Below are 21518 nucleotides of genomic sequence, written 5' to 3'. Positions count from 1 at the left end.
CAATTTAGTGAAATCAAATGTCTGTAGTTAATGCCTTAGCTTTCTTAACTAAAAAGAACATTAATATATGAGGTTTTATAAAATATACTGTACATTAAATGTAAAAAGACATCCACACAGTGCTAGCAGTTTCATGTTAGAGATATAATAAAAAATACTGGTTTTGCTGTCTAGCTACCAAGCAGTTATATTCAAATATATCCAAAACATAAAGACTTGCTCATATGCAGCCATGAGAGTGCTCACTGACAGTGATCCCAGACGGGACAAGTCACGAATCACCATCATATTTAACAACTAAGACTAAATGATACCTACCAGTGGACATGACGACTATGCCGACCAGCAGAAGGGCCAATCAATTAAAATCCACATGAGTTTGAGTCTTGGCTCTGTATGTTTCTGACAAGGTTAGAATCATTACCTGAATGACTGCCTCACAATAATCCAGCGATTGTGTGCATGGCTTCTGTCATCATCCCACTATTGACGTTTTCACACTTCGTGCTGTTATTCCAAATCCTTTGTAGCATTTAATTAAATTGTCATTTCATTCCACATTAAAGGACTGTGGCTGTCACTGACAGTATTCACGAAGGACTCGACTGCAAGATCAGGAGAGAAATTCTTCACTTTTACAGAATAAGTCAGAGAAAGACCCCCTGTGGGATGTCAACCCTTATCACAGGAAAATGTGTGTTCAGTTCATAATCTCCCATCTCTGCTTCCTCATTTCATTTTCATTCGGTTTGTGCTTGTGTATGCATGGCCACTGTGGATTGCGAGATATTCTGTTTAAACGAAACCCCCCTACACATATTAGACCTCAGCCTGCATATATTGAATTTGTCTATGTGTTATTCAGGCAGCTTATTCCTTTGAGGAAACAGAAATTACTATGAATGAAAGGCTGAACAAAAAAATCAATAAGGCTGTAAAACGCTGTCTGGATTTTGAAGGATGAGCAGGTTTTGGGATTTTCTTTTGTACTTTGCTTTTTGGTGTCCAGTTTTAAACAGGAAGTTAGGGAAAGTACGATCTTACTATTGTAAAGTGCTATTCAGTGTCGCGCACTCAATTTTGTCTTCCGCTGCTGAGAGATACCAGATTGAATCCAAGAAGTGCACGTCACTGTACACGCCTCTTCCGACACGTGTACAACCCTCCTCTTCTCGCCCATGCATTCTGCACAGGCGTCTCTTCCTCCAATCAGATTCCTTACACAGGACAAATTACACACATTATACACAAAAAAGTTAATGAATCTTTGGTGAAGTTAAGATCTGATTTGAGTCATTATCTTGCCAAAAAGATCTCTTAAGCAGGTGTACAAGGAATTTCTCTTAATGCAGGTGTCAACATATTTAGATGTATTAAAATCATATAGGACAAGGTACATTATATATATGTACATTTAAAACTGTCTACTTATTAGACTATTTCTTTTTCTATTACAATACAAAGTATCTAATAATATGATGCTACCACCACTATACTGAGATGGTTGATTTGTGTTTTGAATTTTTTGCCATACAAGCCACCTATAATTTAAATTGAAATGTTTCACATTAGTCTCAGATCACAACACTATCTGCCACTTGGTTGAGAAGCCCATGAAGTAACGTCTTGGTATCAGTTTCTCCCTTTTTCCTTGAATTTCTGTTTTTAAAGTCTCTTTTATTGACAATTTTAACTATTGTTGATTCATAAACATAATGTGCCATTATAGTTTGTTTACTAAGTTGCCAGACCTAGGTAGTGTTGCTGTAGTTTTATATATTTTGCACTCTTTATGTTGGACCGAAATAAACCCTGAAGTATGTTCAACGTCTTTGAGATGAAATTGTATTCTTCTCCAGATCAGCATTTCTCTGTGATCAGATTATTAGATTATTCAAAAACCATGGTCATTAAACCATTTGCCCCACTTTGGGATTTTAAAAGAAGTCTGTTCAAATTTGTGCCTATTCAGTCAAAAGATTAACGGCTAAATCAGACACCAATGTTGAACAAGTAGATTAGACTCACAATAGGAGTTCCAGTTAGTTCCAGTGCTGTTCAGTGGGGTTGAGATCAGCACTATGTGCAAGGCCACTGAAGTCCCTTCATACCAAACGTATCAAGCTTTCTCTTTATGGACTTCACTTTGGGGCACAGGTGCACAGTCATGTCAGAACTGAATGGTCTCTACCAGAACTAATTTCATACACCTGGTAGCAATGGGTGTGACCGGACCACCTGAGCTCAGTCTTTAAGAGGGGTGTCCACATGCATTTGGCCCTATAGTGTACAAAAAAATGAAATATGCAATACAATTTCTAATGAATTCAGAGAGCTGAATAAAGTGTTTGATCTTTGAACTATTGTCATATCTCATTGTCTCAGATAGAGCATGTTCTTTTTCTTTGCAATGCTAAGACACTGTAATCGACTTTTCTTTTCTTTGCCAAATGTCTTAAAAAGTTGCAGGGTGGGAATAAGTTGTAACCTGCTACCTTATAAATTATAATTACACACATTTGCATTTAAATATCAGGTCATAAAAACGTAGTGCTGCAATTTATGCGGTTAATGAAAGCCTTTGTTAAAGCTGACTTGTGCGTGTGTGGGTAAGAGATGCTAACATGACGGCATGTGTATGGATTAAAGATAAGCAGTAGTTCAGTTATTACTTTACCTATTACTGCAGAGCCTCTGGAGACTGTAGGCGAGTGTAATTACCAATTCATTGTTACAGGCCATCTCAATTACATATTTCTGTGTGCTAAATCTGTCTGTTCACAACACTGATAAACATGTGTTAGCTGTGTGTGTGTGTATGTGTGTGTGTGTTAGAAAGAGGTGTGTATCTCTCAGTTTAAATTTATTACAATGATTGTTTCTGGTCAACTGATTGGTTAGTGAAAATAAATACATAAATAAATAAATGCGTGTATAAATTATGTTATTTATTGAAAATTACATATCAAATCATTGTATAGATATTAAAAACTGTAAAAAAAAAAAAAAAAAAAAAAAAAACATGGATCTGGAACCAAGGGGGTGGGGGGGGCTAAGGGGGGTCTTTCACCATCTTACAATGTCGTAATTGCAGATATACCTTAATAATACACCAATCAGGCATAACATTACGACCACCTTCCTAATATTGTGTTGATCCCCCTTTTTCCTGCCAAAACAGCCCTGCAACTGTGATGCACTGTGTATTCTGACACCTTTCTATCAGAACCAGCATTAACGTCTACAGCAATTTGAGCTACAGTAGCTCGTCTGTTGGATCGGACCACACGGGCCAGCCTTCGCTCCCCACATGCATCAATGAGTTTTGGCCGCCCATGACCCTGTCGCAGGTTTACCACTGTTCCTTCCTTGGACCACTTTTGAATGATACTGACCACTGCAGACCGGGAACATCCCACAAGAGCTGTAGTTTTGGAGATGCTCTGACCCAGTTGTCTAGCCGTCACAATTTGGCCCTAGTCAAACTCGCTCAGATTCTTACGCTTGCCCATTTTTCTGCTTCTAACACATCAACTTTGAGGATGAATGTTCAATTGCTGCCTAATATATCCCACCTACTAACAGGTGCCGTGATAAAGAGATAATCAGTGTTATTCACAGTGTTATTCAGTGGTCAGTGTTATGCCTGGTCGGTGCATGTGAATAGCACACAAGGCCATTGTAATTAATGGTCATTGTGATTTGAATATGAAACGGATCACCTGTTCCATTGTTATACAATGGGCCGGATTCGGTTGCTATTCCAAACGGCTGCATATAAGGTTGGGGTATTAACCACTAGCTCTGACTGAAGAAGTCACTGGGATGAGTGACGGAACGTATCTCTACACCAAACTTTGTGTCCAGATGAACTGATTCAACTTTGTGAATGTCAACCATTGAAAGAGAATTGAAAGCCATCAGTGAATGACTTTACAAATGCTTTTTTTACTGAATAATCACAGACACACCTTATAATCATGTGAACAACCTTTCTAGAGGAGTGAAGGCTGTTATAGTCACAATTGAAGTAAGCCACTTTACACTGATCAGCCATAACATTAAACCACCTCCTTGTTTCTACACTCACTGTCCATTTTATCAGCTCCATTTACCATATAGAAGCACTTTGTAGTTCTACAATTACTGACTGTAGTCCATCTGTTTCTCCACATACTTTTTTTAACCTGCTTTCACCCTTCTCTTCAATGGTTGTGCTGGTATGAGTGAATCAGACAGAGCGGTGCTGCTGGAGTTTTTAAATACCGTGTCCACTCACTGTCCACTCTATTAGACACTCCTACCTAATTGGTCCACCTTGTAGATGTAAAGTCAGAGGCGATCGCGCATCTATTGCTGCTGTTTGAGTTGGTCATCTTCAAGACCTTCATCAGTGGTCAAAGGACACTGACCATGGTTGGTGGACTATTCTCAGTCCAGCAGTGACAGTGAGGTGTTTAAAAACTCCAGCAGCATTGCTTTCTTATCTACTCATACCAGCACAACACACACTAACACACCACCACCATGTCAGTGTCACTGCAGTGCTGAGAATGATCCACCACCTAATTAATACCTGCTCTGTGGTGGTCCTGTGGGGGTCCTGACCATTGAAGAACAGGGTGAAAGCAGGTTAAAAAAAGTCAGTAATTGTAGAACTACAAAGTGCTTCTATATGGTAAGTGAAGCTGATAAAATGGACAGTAAGTGTAGAAACAAGGAGGTGGTTTTAATGTTATGGCTGATTAGTGTATATGTAATGTACAACAATGTCATGGTCGGGTGTCCTTATACTTTTGGCTATATTGTGTATGTGCTTCAGGCAGGGCTTGTGAGTCAGTTTAAATGACTAAATTTCATAAATCTCTGTCTGTATTCTGGTTGGTCAACACAATTTATGCTGAAAGCATTTAGATTTATAGTTAGTCATTGTTTAGGCATTTCTGTTAAGTAAAGCTCAAACTCAATTCCCTCTTTCATTTATTTTGACATCATGTGTTTGTGTGTGTGTGTGTGTGTGTGTGTGTGTGTGAGATGGCAAGAGATAGAAAGAGACATTTTTCATCCATGAAATTGACTGAGTGTATTTTTGAAGCATGCAATACCAAATACCAAAAGAAGACTCACTTCTGAACTAATCTCCTTCAGACAACAATCTGAACACTTAAAAACCTATCAAAACAAGAACTTAGACTATATGTACCCTTAGAGAAAGCTGATCTTTTACTCATGCTGTCTATTTGTTCTATACACTACTGTGAAAAAGAATTTACCCCATCCTAATTTTCTGTTATGTTTGTTTCTTTGTCACACTAAATGATCATTGTACTTATTTAAGAAAAGGACGTTATTCAGCATTATCTGGCTCTGGTAGGTTGGTCAGTCAATGAAGCAGCAACACATCCCCAAACCATCACACTACCACCACCATGTCTGAGTGCTGGTACATGCTCTGTTAGCTCTTACCCTAGATACACCGATCAGGCATAACATTATGACGACCTCCTTGTTTCTACACACACTGTCCATTTTATCAGCTCCACTTACCATATAGAAGCACTTTGTAGTTCTACAATTACTGACTGTAGTCATCTATTTCTCTACATACTTTTTAAGCCTGCTTTCACCCTGTTCTTCAATGGTCAGGACCCCCACAGGACCACCACAGAGTAGGTATTATTTAGGTGGTGGATCATTCTCAGCACTGCAGTGACACTGACATGACATGTGTGTTGTGCTGGTATGAGTGGATCAGACACAGCAGCGCTGCTGGAGTTTTTAAATACCGTGTCCACTCACTGTCCACTCTATTAGACACTCCTACCTAGTTGGTCTACCTTGTAGATGTAAAGTCAGAGACAGTCGCTCATCTATTTCTGCTGTTTGAGTTGGTCATCTTCTAGACCTTCATCAGTGGTCACAGGACGCTGCATTCAGTTCATTATTTTAAAGCTCTAGGCATCTGACAAAAACATTAATTGCTTTATTACCTGAACATAGCTTAATATAAGAAGTAGTTTTATTTGAGTGCAAGGCATCTCAATTGATTTACTTGTCTCTTCTAAATTAATTTGTTCATATTAAAGTCAGAAATATGCCACGCCAAAATAACCCAGTCAAAGCAAATTTTAAACCATATGAGGTTGTTATTTCCCGACATCAGAATACATCTGTCAGAAGACAGGTTATTAAAAGACAGCAGGAGTGGAACGCTCATGTGCTCCAATGTGATGAGGTTGTTTTTAAATGGAAGCTGCTTTCCTGTGGTTCTCAATTTTGTATTCCATCACCGTTCACAACTAAATACAGGTTAAACACCCAGGTGTTTCTTTCTTGGTTGATGCTCCACATTGTTTTTATTTCCACATATTCATTCTCTCTCTTACCTTTAGGGGAAAAACAATTTTTTTCCCCTTGCACTTGTACTCATACTGTGTATGCGAGATGGGAAGAGATGCGATAAGGAAATATCAGCTTGTTGATGCGTAGAAATTGACATCCTTTTGTTAAAAAGCAGCACAGTTCCTACCTTACATCTGCATAGTAGTGCAGAGTAATACACTGATTAACCAAAACATTAGGACCAAGTGCTTAATATGTTGTCGAAATAGCTCTGAGAGTCCAATAATAGGACTACACAAGACATCTGAACCACTATATTAGCAGCAGATCCTTGGTGTTCTGTATATTGCAAGGTGCCAACTCTTCCATGGGTACACAATGCACATATGACCGGCTGTCCACATAATCTTGGAGAAAATGTTTCCTTGTACTAGTCAACCTATTTCTCTAATGTCTAGTTTCAATGCCCATGTGCCCAATGTAGGAGCACTGGACAGGGCACTTTGACTGGCCTGTGACTACACTGCCCTATACACAGAAGGGTTTGATGCACTGTGTGTGTTGACACATTTACCTCATCACAAGTATTACAATTATTAGTAATTTAAGCCACAGTACACATTATGTTGGTCTGTACCAGATGCCACAGATTTCATGTCCTTGGCTGCCCAAATGTCAGCAGTTCTTGGCTTTTCCGTCCTCTGACTACTGTTGGTGGCTGCTGTCCTCGACTGCCTGTGTGCACCCCTTGCTGTTTTGGAGGTTCTTCAAAGTCGTCTAGCCATACAGATTTAGACCTTCAAAAGCACTCAGGTCTTCATGCCTATCCATATGTCCATTTACTATACGTTTGGCTAGTAATTTATTTTCTAGCAAAACAAATTGTATTTATGCATTTAGTAATACCTAAAGCTACTACATGTAGTGTTAAAGTAAATATAATAAGCATACTACATCTGTACTGTGCTGTAGTGACCTTTGTTGAATGCATGAAGTTGATTTTAAGACATCCTTAATTTTTAAAGTCAGTTTTTGATTGAAAAAAAATTGAAAATATCGACCCCTATGGCAACAGTGTGCGTGTGTGTGTGTGTGTGTGTATGTGTGTGTCTTTTATGACTCAAGATCAGTCCGTGAGTCAGAGAAAATGAAAGTATTACAGTTCTGTAGCTGTTGTTCTCCAGACTAAAGCCATCTGTTCACACTGATAACACACTACACATCTATACAGTGGGGTCAAAAAGTATTTAGTCAGCCACTGATTGTGCAAGTTCTCCTACTTAGAAAGATGAGAGAGGTCTGTAATTTTCATCATAGGTACACTTCAACTATGAGAGACAAAATGAGAAAAAAAAATCCAGGAAATCACATTGTAGGATTTTTAAAGAATTTATTTGTAAATTATGGTGGAAAATAAGTATTTGGTCAATAACAAACAAGCAAGATTTCTGGCTCTCACAGACCTGTAACTTCTTCTTTAAGAAGCTCTTCTGTCCTCCACTCGTTACCTGTATTAATGGCACCTGTGTTTGACCTTGTTATCTGTATAAAAGACACCTGTCTACAGCCTCAAGCAGTCAGACTCCAAACTCAACCATGACCAAGACCAAAGAGCTGTCGAAGGACACCAGGAAGAAAATTGTAGACCTGCACCAAGCTGGGAAGAGTAAATCTACAATAGGCAAGCAGGTTGGTGTGAATAAATCAACTGTGGGAGCAATTGTAAGAAAATGGAAGACATACAGTACAAGACCATTGATAATCTCCCTTGGGGTCAAGATCTCATCCCGTGGGGTCAAAATGATCATGAGAACGGTGAGCAAAAATCCCAGAACTACACGGAGGGACCTGATGAATGACCTGCAGAGAGCTGGGACCAAAGTAACAAAGGCTACCATCAGTAACACACTACGCCAAGAGGGACTCAAATCCTGCAGTGCCAGGCGTGTCCCCCTGCTTAAGCCAGTACATGTCCAGGCCCGTCTGAAGTTTGCCAGAGAGCATATGGATGATCCAGAAGAGGATTGGGAGAATATCGTGTGGTCAGATGAAACCAAAATGGAACTTTTTGGTAAAAACTCAACTCGTCATGTTTTGAGGAAGAAGAAGAACCCAAGAACACCATACCTACTGTGAAGCATGGGGGTGGAAACATCATGCTTTGGGGCTGTTTTTCTGCAAAGGGGACAGGACGACTGATCCGTGTTAAGGGAAGAATGAACGGGGCCATGTATCGTGAGATTTTAAGCCAAAACCTCCTTCCATCAGTGAGAGCATTGAAGATGGAACGTGGCTGGGTCTTCCAGCATGACAATAATCCCAAACACACCGCTCGGGCAACGAAGGAGTGGCTCCGTAAAAAGCATTTCAAGGTCCTGGAGTAGCCTAGCCAGTCTCCAGACCTCAACCCCATAGAAAATTTGTGGAGTCCGTGTTGCCCAGCGACAGCCCCAAAACATCACTGCTCTAGAGGAGATCTGCATGGAGAAATGGGCCAAAATACCAGCTACAGTGTGTGCAAACCTGGTGAAGACTTACAGGAAACGTTTAACCTCTGTCATTGCCAACAAAGGTTATGTTACAAAGTATTGAGTTGAACTTTTGTTATTGACCAACTACTTATTTTCCACCATAATTTACAAAAAAATTCTTTAAAAATCCTACAATGTGATTTCCTGGATTTTTTTTTCTTATTTTGTCTCTCATAGTTGAAGTGTACCTATGATGAAAATTACAGACCTCTCTCATCTTTCTAAGTAGGAGAACCTGCACAATCAGTGGCTGACTAAATACTTTTTGGCCCCACTGTATATACATAAAAAACGAGCAGCTCTGTGGTGCAGAACAATGAATCATGCACGATTATGTCTTAGCCATATTTACTCATTGGCAGGCATCTGGTGTAGCCTTGTCATGCCAGCATTTAGCCAGTTGAGATTTGAGAGCAGGTTGATTTTATTCTTTTATTGCCAAAACAAACTACGTTTTACTAGTCTGATTACAAACCATAGATCTAAGTATTAACCCTGAGACAAGATCAAATTTGAGACACATTTTGAGGGCCGTCATTTAAATCCTGCTGTATTTGTATTGAAACATGTAATATACCCTGTAGTTGCACAAGTTACGGTTGCACAACAAACTAACAAAATATATATATAATATATATACAAGGATCAGCCATAACATTAAAACCACCCCCTTGTTTCTACACACACTGTCTATTTTATCAGCTCCACTTACCATATAGAAGCGCTTTGTAGTTTTATAATTACTGACTGTAGTCCATCTGTTTCTCTGCATGCTTTGTTCTTTCATGCTGTTCTGCAATGGTCAGGACTCTCCCAGGACCACTACGGAGTAGGTATTATTTGGGTGGATCATTCTCAGCATTGCAGTGACACTGACATGGAGGTTGTGTGTTAGTGTGTGTTGTACTGGTATGAGTGGATAAGACACAGCAGCGCTGATGGAGTTTTAAACACCTCACTGTCACTGCTGGACCAAAAATATCCAGCCAACAGCACCCCATGGGCAGCGTCCTGTGACCACTGATGGTCTAGAAGATGACCAACTCAAACAGCAGCAATAGATGAGCGATCGTCTCTGACTTTACATCTTTAAGGTGGACCAGCTAGGTAGGAGTGTCTAATAGAGTGGACACGGTGTTGAAAAACTCCAGCAGTACTACTGTACCAGTGTAAAGATGTTTAGCAAGTTTGGCAAAATTTTTGAAAGTTACAGAAACTCTTTTTACCAATAGCGTAAGATTTAGCAATTCAGGCAAAGTTCTGATCAAAGCCGCTGAAATCATGTTGAAAATTCTTTCACTGACTGAAATGTTGGCAGTGATTTATAATGATAGTCTTTCACAGATGGTACGCCTTCATGATTAACTTTTCAAGCATCTTGTATTTAACATAGACACATTTGATAACGTAGCTGAAAAGCTAACTCAGCAGGCATTCGTTAGAGGTGTTTATACATGTTTAACTACCCTGTGGTGTGACGCTGGTGCGCAGTTACACAAAAATAGACCTGCTTTTGATTTGTGCTACGTGAAAAGCGGGTGATTAAAGCAATGCAGAACAAAAAAGACAAGTTTGTTTCTATGAATATATTCAGGCTACATGCTGCATTGCTAAGCGAGACAGCGAGTAGCAGGTCTAAAGTTAATGATAGATAATTTTTGGTTAAATTTTGAGCAGAAGTGCTTTTCAAACACCAGAGAAAAGATGACCTTATTCACAAGAAATAACCGATAACCTTGTTTACCGCTCAGGGCGTCTAGCTAGCAGAAATTGCATAAATAGCAAGCAGTATGACTCAGTTGCATCAGTTGATCAGCTAATGTTCTCAGGTACCATGATTCCCAACTGCAGTCCATGCCAGCTTCCTGCTACCAAGCAGCTGTACTGTGGCCTTTATGGAAGATGATTAAGGATGATGCTCCTATTTAAATAATACATCAAAACTTTATTCTAAAGACATACAAGTGAAATAGCAGAAAAATACAGTCTGATGAGACTAACGCTGAAAACAACAACCAAGGGAAATATGTGGCAGGAGTTAAGGCAAGAAATTTGGCCCTAAGTAAAACCATCCCTATTGTAAAATTTGCATTGTTATGAGGATACACTGATGAATCAGTGGTGTATAATACAAAAAAACCTGCTCGCTCTGCCAGAGAGCTTAAACTGGTTAGAAAAGAAATACCCCAAACAAACTACCAAAGCAACACTAAAGTGGTTACAAATAAGGTAAATCAATTAAGTAAACAGTGAGGTGCATATACAAACCTTAGGTTGAACCCATAATTTACCACTACACTACACATGCTGATGTTAATGCTAGTAAAATTGTTCTGGAATAGAAGTTACTCCTGGTTTGTTGTAACTAGAGAGTCGAGCCTCATTAGCATGTTAGTCCTTGCAGCTGTGCTGCTGGTAATAACATGTACCGTGCACTGCGTGCTCAGTCATTAGCTATGACAGCAGTTATTGTGATGTTGTGTGCTCAGGCGCTGTTTAAATAATGTACTTGATGTTCAGCTATATCCAGTTTACAGTGTTATACAAGAAGAGAGTATTTATGGACTGTCACTTCATCACTCTGATTTGAAGGTGGCACGACTGTATTAAAGTGTGTGTGTGTGTGTGTGTGTGTGTGTGTGTGTGCACTTATATTCCTCTACATACCCCCTGTCTTATCACCCTTAATTTTCTTTCCTTTTCCATTGCCATTCAGTGATTCTACATTGTAGTCTATGAAGGTCATTATTCATTTATGTCATAGTCATATTAAAAAGCTGTTATTTAGGAAATTATGTATTCAACCTCCTTACTGTCCATTTTATTAGCTCCACTTACCATATGGAAGCACTTTGTAGTTCTACAATTACTGACTGTAGTCCATCTGTTTCTCTACATACCTTTTTAGCCTGCTTTCACCCTGTTCTTCAATGATCTGGACCCCCACAGGACCACCACAGAGCAGGTATTATTTAGGTGGTGGATCATTCTCAGCACTGAAGTGACACTGACATGGTGGTGGTGTGTTAGTGTGTGTTGTGCTGGTATGAGTGGATCAGACACAGCAGCACTGCTGGAGTTTTTAAATACCATGTCCACTCACTGTCCACTCTATTAGACACTCCTACCTAGTTGTTCCACCTTGTAGCTGTAAAGTCAGAGACGATCGCTCATCTATTGCTGCTGTTTGAGTTGGTCATCTTCTAGACCTTCATCAGAGGTCACAAGACGCTGCCCAGGGGGCGCTGTCGGCTGGATATTTTTGATTGGTGGACTATTCTCAGTCCAGCAGTGACAGTGAGGTGTTTAAAAACTCCAGCAGTGCTGCTGTGTTTTATCCACTTATATCAGCACAACACACACTAACACACCACCACCATGTCAGTGTCACTGCAGTGCTGAGAATGATCCACCACCCAAATAATACCTGCTCTGCGGTGGTCCTGGGAGAGTCCTGACCATTGAAGAACAGCATGAAAGGGGGCTAACAAAGCATGCAGAGAAACAGATGGACTACAGACAGTAATTGTAGAACTACAAAGTGCTTCTATATGGTAAGTGGAGCTGATAAAATGGACAATGAGTGTAAAAACAAGGAGGTGGTTTTAATGTTATGGCTGATCAGTGTATATTAGTGACAGGTTCAAAAAACCAAACATGCAGCCTTGCAATCTCCATGGATAAGTATTGGTAGTAGATTGGTTTGTACCAAAGACCTCACTGGTACTGTAAATGGTGCCACTTTTATCAGATTATCTGCCCAGGTCAACTTAGTTATAGTTACTTAGTTAGTACAGTTATATTAAAGTGTAAATTCACTAATTCACTGGCCACGAGTTTGTTATGCCGGGATCTTGTTAGTCGCCAATAAGTAGTAGTAGTACTAGTAGTGTTATTATTATTATTGTTGGTAGTAGTACTATTATTATTAGTAGTAGTAGTTGTAGTAATAGTAGTGGTATTATTATTAGTAATATTATTGTTGTTCTTATTATTTGCATTAAATCACTGATAAAATGTTATAGGGCCACAATAGATAGAATTGCTTCTTTGTTTACAGCACTTTTTGGCTGGAAAAGTACTGATTCTGCAGGCTATGAACTGGCTTTTCTGCAGCTCTGGATCCAGCATCAGCACGTTTCAGTAATAAAAAAACAGCCAATTGATTAGATTATTGATCCACTCAAATCAGTCCCAGAATGCATCTTTTTAGACCGACAGGTATGCAGAGAGCACTAATGATTTATTGAAGCTCAGAAGCAGCTCAGTGCTATGGGATTTCAGTGTGATGTACACACTTTGTGTTGATGGGTATAAATCATAAGCCAACAAATGTTTAATGATATTATACATTATATGGATGAAAGTATTGGGACACCTACACATTCTAAATCTATAGACATTGATATGGAGTTGGTCCCTGATTTGCATCTATAACAGCTTACACTCTTCTGGGAATACACTTTTCTACAAGATTTTGTAGTTTGTCTGTGGGAATTTTTGCCCATTCATCCACTGTAAACTATCTGAGTTGCAGTCAATGCCAATGTAACCACCTAATTATTATAAAATATAAACATATAACAGGCAAATGAAGCCTTTTACTAGACAAAGCTTATGATTAGATTCAAAAATGTCTAAACTGTAAACACTGTTTAGTTATTAATAATGTTACCTTTGTTTGCTAGGGAGATAAATCACAGGAAGGTCACAGTGCTCTAAATAATTGATTACTGAATTTAATTAGAGTGAAACTGTTTTCCACTTTTAGTCGAACACAGAGAATAAAACAGTTTCCAGTGTTACAGGTGCAATTGGAAATGTTTACCCCACCCCAAAAAGAAAATGAGGCTTTAAATATCTACACATGCTTCAGAGCTTTAAATAAAGTTTTCAATTTTGCATGAACAAAGAAAATGAATAATGCAGTAAATAAGACTAGCGTTCAACCCCTTCATAATATTGCTGATCTTAACACCTAGTCTGTGTGACTTAAAGTTGGGTTACAACATGATTAAACCATTGGGAACTCAATGTCCAATTCTGCTATAGGCAAAATCTGCCAACCCTACTTATGAAGACAAACGTTAAGCGTCAGATCATAACAACCCACATATTAAGAAAGGCCAATTTTCTGTGCATGTAAACATAAGGTACGAGTGTGTGAGTCAAAGTCACACAAAGTGTGTGTGTGTGCCACAGAGATGATTGATTTGTGAGCTTTAAATAAACACAGGTTCTTATTTCCAGCTGAGGCATTGTTCTCAGCTGGCAGACCTGTCAGTTATCACACACCTATACCACACACACACACACACACACACACACACAATACAAATGAAAAGCACAGCTGTGTATCTGCTGGAAGAAATTGATCTGAGAGAGAATAATGAATCATAAGAAAATTGGAATGCTAATTTGTCTTATCTGTAATTACATATGTGTTTATATTTATGTGTGGATTTTTAAAGGAGATCTGTCATTGTGCACCCATTAAAACCAGTTCCTGTAGTGTGAGATTGTACCAGTACAGAATCGTGATGGCCTTTAGGCTATGACAGAGGAATATGCAACTCTGGAGAGGGAAGAGCGTGAGTCATCGTGTACAGCAGTGCATTCATTTTAATATGAAAAAAATGTTTTTAGTGATTTATTTTACAATTCTGGGTATTTTGCTGTGTGTACAAGGCTGTAAGGATGTAATAAAAATATCTGAATACATTTAGAAACAATGTCACTGGTGCAGAACAGCTATGAGGTTTTCTTCATCGCATCTCAGCCAAATATGATAATGTCCGAGAGCCTCAGGGTGTAGGATCTGTTGACCCTCATTTATTCAAATGTGCATAATAAAATTCCAGACTCATAAAGACACAGGGGGAACAGGCCAAACGTCTTACAAATGGAGGCAAGGATGAGGCCCTGCTCTTGAGGCCCCGGCGCTGTCCACCCATATTACCTGCAGTTTCTACATCAGCTGTCCCCAACCTGTTTTGCACCACGGACCGGTTTCATTTAAGATATAATTTCACGGACCGGCGGGGGCAGGAGGATTTAAAATAAAGTACGACATAATAAAAAAACACAAAGTGCATAACAATATGCACCAATGAAGGAAAAGATCCCTGAGCTGCAATGAGATGCTCCCACATAGGGGTGACAGGAGACAATAACACCCGAAGTGTGTTTCTTATGTCCAGTTTACTCCGTAACTTTGTTTTATTTGCCGTCACTGCAGAAAATCCCAATTTTTAAAGATAGTATGTTAAAAATGGAAGCAGAGGCCGCTCAGGTGGCGCAGCGGTAAAAACACACACTGAATACATCGTATCGAGTCTCAGCTCTGCCTGCCGGCTGGGCTGAGCAGCCACATGAGCAACGATTGGCCTGTTGTTCATATAGGGGTGGGGTATTAAGCCGGATAGGGACTCTCTCATAACTGATGCAACTACGACCTCTGCTGGCTGGTTGATGGCACCTGCACAGATACGGGGAAAGAGTGCGTTGATCAGGGTGTGTCTCTCCGTACACAGAGCTGATCCGCAGCTGATCTCGTCTAGTGTAGGTGACAAAATGCATACGGCTGTTGCCCATGTGTCGAAGGGGGCGTGGGTCAGTCTCGCTCTCCACAATCACAAATGGAGATCAGCATCAGTAGAGAGGAATCGTATTGCAATTGGGTAATTGGATACGACTAGATTGGGAGGAAAACTCGGGAAAATGCAACAAAAAAGTCTGCATGTGGTAAGAACAGAAATTTTTTGTCAGGGTGTCGAGAGCGCCTTAGTGTTGTGTAAATCGAATGTTTAGAAAATGGTTTGAGCACCAAATGAATTTGTCTGATTCTTTGTTGTGTGCTGCTGTCCTGTATTCCTACAGACACTCACACACTCACAAACACAGAGAATGAAAGACCAGGGCAATTTCAGCCAATTTATTTTGAGATTCTAGCAGGAACAAAGATGAGAATTGAGCACACACGTGTACCGTTGTGTCTGTTCGTTTCTTTAACTTTCTATTTCTGACTATTTTTAGTTACATTTAATCAGCAGGCAATGTTAGCGACCTGCAATATGACTCTAGTGTGGATTTGCTGGACACCTCTTACAATTAATTTTGTTACTCTGTGTTTCATGTGCCTGTGTGTGTGTGTGTGTGCATGTGTGTGTGCAGGAACCAAGCCATGTTATTTTTACATATCTCTGAGGTCTAACACCTCAATAAGGTCCATTTACTGACAGCTCTGATTTTTCATTTGGCATGTAGTAGCTAGCTGGCAAAAAAAAGTCACTGATGCTGCTTAGTTGTGTTATACCACCACAGATGGATGTGATTTAGGTATTACTGTAAGATGTACATAGCAAAAAGAGGAACTAAATTTTCACAATAACCCAGTTTGCATATCCAGTACACTGCCAATAAATTCCTATGTAAAATGTATATGTATAAAAGGGAAACGCTTCAACACATTAATTTTACAATCATCCATTTAATGGTATGGCACCTCTTTCTGGCACCAATTACCATTATGCCAGCTGACAGTACTGTATGCACATCACTGATTAACGCAGTTATTTCCCCGGTTTCCCACTGTCCCTATTTCAGGAAAGTGAAAGGTGTTGGTTTGATGACTTGAATCATTCGATGTTTTACTGGGATTTTTGTGACCTCCTTAATAACTTATTTCTAAGTTAGGAGGGCAGCCATTTGTGAGGAAAAGTCTGCCTTGTATAAAGTGTCTATTATTTGGAGATCTCGCTGTCATTCGGTGGAGTTCTGGAGCCTTAGAGAATGCTTTGTAACTTTTAAAGCTTTTTTATAAGGTTCTTTGATTGTGATATGATGTTCCTATACAAAAAATACTGACTGCTTGACCTTGATGGCAGTTAAACATTTATGACACAACTCTATTATTTTTATCCGGGCTTGGGACCAGCACTGAGAGCACACTGACAAGTGTGACTTGCAATTGCTAGACTGTTTTGATTACCCTCTTCCGTACAATAGCCAATTATGTCTGTGCAGACACCCGACTGGTTGATACCATTGCTGAGAACCCCATATCCCCGAATCTCAGTGGTAGTGGACTAGCATATTTCTTTTATCGCTGCGCCACTGAAGCGCCCCTAAGACTTCAAATGACTATGATTTACATTTCTCCAGTTTGCTTACTGGTTAAAATAGGTGGGTGGTGCTGTAGCAACATGGTTCTTAGGGTTCTGTGTTTGACTCCCATGCAGTTATTATATTTATGAAGTTTCATATGCATTTTTAATCAGGTCCTCCTGTTTTCTTTTACCTCACAAACCATGCAGTAGGTGAACTGGCTGTACTAAATTGCCTTCAGGTTTGATTAGGTGAAAGTGAGGATGTGAGGTGCTCTGAATATATTAGCGCCCTGTCCACTGTGTATTAGTCTTGAACTCAAAGACCCTGACCCGCTGTAGCGGTTACTGAAGATGTTTATATGAATATAATATACTGAACACCTTTGGGATGAATTAAAGGGTAAATACAAGCCAGGTCTTCTCATCCACCATCAATGCCTGACCTTACAAAGGCAGATGTTACAGAATGGGCACACAAACACAATCCAAAATCTTGCAATAAGCTTTCACAAGAAAGTTTGAGTTTGATGAAAATGATCTCCAAAAGGCTTTGAATCGAGTGTCCACATACTTTTGACATACAGTTAGCAGCTCAGAATATGAACCTTTAAATTTGAGTGTTCTGAGAAGTGTATTTTGATGCTGTGATGATTGGAAGATTGGACGTGTGGAAGCTTTGAGTACTTTTCTCAGTGAGTTTTAACACCTCCAGGGTGACACAGCAGTTGTAAAACACTCCCTAAAGATTTACTCTAAAGAATTTTTGGATCCAACAACAATTTAATCTGTAATTAAGCATGTCTGCCTGCTTAATCGTCCACAACTACTTTTGCTGTAGACAACAGACTAACTGACTGAAGCAGCTATTTTAAACTCCGTTTCTCAGTATGACGAATGAGAACAGTGTGGACTTACAGCTTGCCCTGTGTGGAAGAAGTCTTGTCTCAGGGGGTTGTTGACTTGTTTTACTCATGTGGAGCACATTAAATCCTTGCCACGTCCTCTGACTCCTTCCTCTGTTACCATGGAGAGGAGATGGAGCGCACATGCAGAATCAAGGCTAAATGGGATAAAAAGAGAAGAGGGCAAGAGGTGATGGATGGAACTTGTTTATTGTTTGGAGACAGACCGAATCTAGAGCAGTTTTATTGAGTTCTGTAGATAACTGTACATCCTGATTCTGCTCTTCTTCTTTACCCAATGTAGCCCTGCAAGAGAAATATTTACAAATACTGCTAATAAGGGCGCTCAGGTGGCGAAGCAGTAAATCAGATAAATATTGTCAGGTGTCAGGAAGGGTATGCAGACCACTATGGCGACCCCCAAATATATGAGAAGCCAGAAAAAAACATCAGATTGCAAATTACATACACTTTTTTTGACACTGGACCCCTTTTTTGACCAGGTTTTTAACCTTCTGTTGTTACACGTAATAAGGAGTGTCTATAAGACTCACTCCTTATAGACGTCCAGTTTACTGATGCATTTCATTAAACCGTCAATCCGCAATAATGAACACACAATAAGACATTTTTCATTGTCATTGTGCATGTAGACCACGTCTTGACCTTTGTCCTTTTCACCCTTGGTGTAGGTGTTTGGCTGAAGCCCACACGGAGTTCGCGGATGAGGGAAAAGAGGGCCGACTTTGTGGCAGGATGCCTCGGTGGAAGGGTGATTGTTGCCGGGGGACTGGGTAAGTGCTAATGGGGTGTGCTCATATTGCAGATATATTTCAACCCTGACAGCTGCAAGACATTATAACCCTGTGATTGTAAGAGCAACACCCACACACATTATGTTATGATTAAATGCCTTCCAAAGTCATTATGTTTATGATTTATTATTATGATTAGTATTGATACTTGGGGACTACTACTCTGAATGTCAATCCAACAGTGTGATACAATTCATACTGAATCATCTATTGGAAATTAATGAAAAAATTTAGATGTTATTGGGCATAAAATGACAGAAAAGCACATGCTTACCTAATTCAGGCACCAACAATAATTCCAGGATAAAAGACACTCAGATTACATTTTCTCTATTCTGATATTTAATGTAAACATTAGCAGAAGCTCTTGAGTTTTGTATGATTTTATGCATTGAGCTTCTACCACATGACTGGTTAACTGGATAATTACATGATAAGCAGCTGTACAGATGTTCCTTAGTGGTTATTGGATGTTCTTCTGGTCATTATGGCTATATAACTGAATTTTTATATAATTAGACCACAAAACTGGTTTGTTTTAAAAGGCTTTTTTGTTCAAGTAATTAGTAACAAATTTTAAGGTGGCAATTTTGTCCCATTTTTCTCCCAATTTAGTGTAGCGCAGCCCTTAGCGGAACACTTTTTCACCCATGCATTCTGCACAGGCGCCTCTCTATCTGCCAATCAGGGTCCTTACACAGCGTTTGAAGACCCCACGCACATACTCCGGTCATCCCGCCCTGGCAGAGACGTGTCTGCTGCAGGCACTGCCAATTATGCACGCTAGATGGCGCCCAGCCAACTGATGGCAATGCCGAGTTTCGAACCGAAGAGTTCAGAACCTCTGCGCTGGTGTGCTAGCGGAATATCCCGCTGCGCCACCTGGGTGCCTAGGTCATATTATTAAACAACAATGTTAAATGTACTTGACTACAGACAGTGACACATGTACCAGAAGTTTCTCATTCATTGCAGACCTGTGGTTTGGTGTTTCTTGGACTATTCTGAGAAAAATAATGACTTTTTTTTTTTTTTTTTTTTATTATTCTTTTTATTGGCTTTTTTTTTTTTTGACATAACATCACACATTAACATTATACATACTTACACATCTACATACACATATACAACAGAACAATAACACAAGGAAAAAGAAATAAATAATAATAATAAAATAATAAATAAAAATAAAAAATGCAGTGATCAAGAAAAGTACTGAAGTGGTATTACATCAGAAAAATTCACAGAATCAAATATCATTAGCATATATTAATTATCCAAGAACTCTATAGTTGTCTCCTTTTCCAAAAACTGGTAAAATTTACTCCAGATCTTCCAAAATTGACATAACTTCTTTTTCTTTGCAAATGTCAGTTTTTCCATGGCCATACACTGAGAGAGAGATTTAAGCCACTGACCCACTGTTGGTGGTTCCATGTTTTTCCACTTACAAGATATACTGTGTTTTGCATGGAGGAGGCATATATTGATTAGTCTTTTGTTCACACTCGATATTGTTGTATTTTCTGGGAATAAACCCAGAATACATAGTTTTGGACAGAAAGGCAGCTTATTGGAGGTAACCAGAGACATAATTTCTATTACATTCTTCCAAAAATTATTAATATAACTACATTCCCACATACAATGAAATAATGTTCCTACCTCCACATCACACTTACTACATGTGTCCGGGTTATTGTTATTAAACTTGTGCAACAGATATGGGCAATAATATACTCGCATAATCCACTTGTATTGTATCAGTCTGAGTCTAGTATTTATAGAGTGTGACTGTGAATCATGACACACCTTTTTCCACTCTTCATCAGCAATCTCTACCTTCAGGTCTGACTGCCAAGCTATTTTTTTCTTCTCTGAAGATTCTTTACAGTTATTATTTAAAATATTATATATAAGAGATATCTGACCCTTGCCAGAGGAGTATTCCAGAACTGTTTTTTCAAGTAAAGACAGCGCAGGTTTATTATCAGATTTTATTTGCGAGGCTAGGATATAACTTCTAATTTGTAGATATTTAAAGAAATGTTTTGTGGGAATATGAAATTTCTTGCCGATTTCTTCAAATGTATAGAGCAAGTTATTTTCATCATATAGATCCATCACTTTACTTAATCCCCTATTCGCCCACAGCTTAAATCCAGGATCATTTCTACCAGGAGGGAACATATAATTTCCCCAAATTGGTGTAAATGCTGACAAACTACTTTCAGTGCCCAAATGTTCCTGAACTTCATACCAAACCTTAATGGTGTTTCTAACAAGAGGGTTATGGGTATCGTTCAGTAAGCTTTCCAACGGTTTTGAGTAAAGGTAAAGATGAAGTGGCAGCTCTGAAGTAGTTAATTTTTCTATTACAACCCATGGGATTGAGGGATTCTCCAAAAACCAACACATAGCTGCCCTAATCTGTGCTGCCCAGTAATACCAATAGAAATTTGGGATTTGAAGTCCTCCCCTGTCATAAGGGAGATATAATAAAGTGAGTCGAAGTCTTGGCCGTCTATTATTCCAGATGAATTTGGTGATATTCTTCTTTAGTTTGTTAAATAAATAAGATGGTGGATTTAATGGAATAGATTGAAAGAGATAAAGAAATCGAGGTAGAACGTTCATTTTAATAATATTAATACGGCCAATTAACGATATAGGGAGACTGTTCCATCTTTCTAATTCTTCTAAGACAGTTTTTAAAATAGGATTATAATTTTCCGCCACTATTTCATCTATATTTGGTGTAATTTTTATTCCAAGGTAAGTGAAGCCATGTGGTGAGTTCTGAAAGGGGGAGTAACAGGG

At 39.2% G+C, this 21518-nt stretch overlaps 1 protein-coding gene across 1 annotated transcript in view; it reads left to right on the top strand.

Moving 5' to 3' along the window:
• LOC134333600 (kelch domain-containing protein 8B-like) overlaps positions 1-21518 on the top strand; it is a 109465-nt gene that overhangs the window by 76933 nt on the left and 11014 nt on the right. Inside the window, exon 4 of the mRNA XM_063015655.1 lies at positions 18576-18677. Within this exon, the coding sequence (XP_062871725.1) occupies positions 18576-18677 (102 nt within the window). The remainder of the gene's footprint in view (positions 1-18575; positions 18678-21518) is intronic.

The sequence above is a fragment of the Trichomycterus rosablanca genome, chromosome 19 (genome assembly GCF_030014385.1).
Source record: "Trichomycterus rosablanca isolate fTriRos1 chromosome 19, fTriRos1.hap1, whole genome shotgun sequence".
Taxonomy (NCBI): domain Eukaryota; kingdom Metazoa; phylum Chordata; class Actinopteri; order Siluriformes; family Trichomycteridae; genus Trichomycterus; species Trichomycterus rosablanca.
The sequence above is the reverse complement of the archived record's forward strand: the minus strand, read 5'-3'. Positions and strand labels throughout refer to the sequence as shown.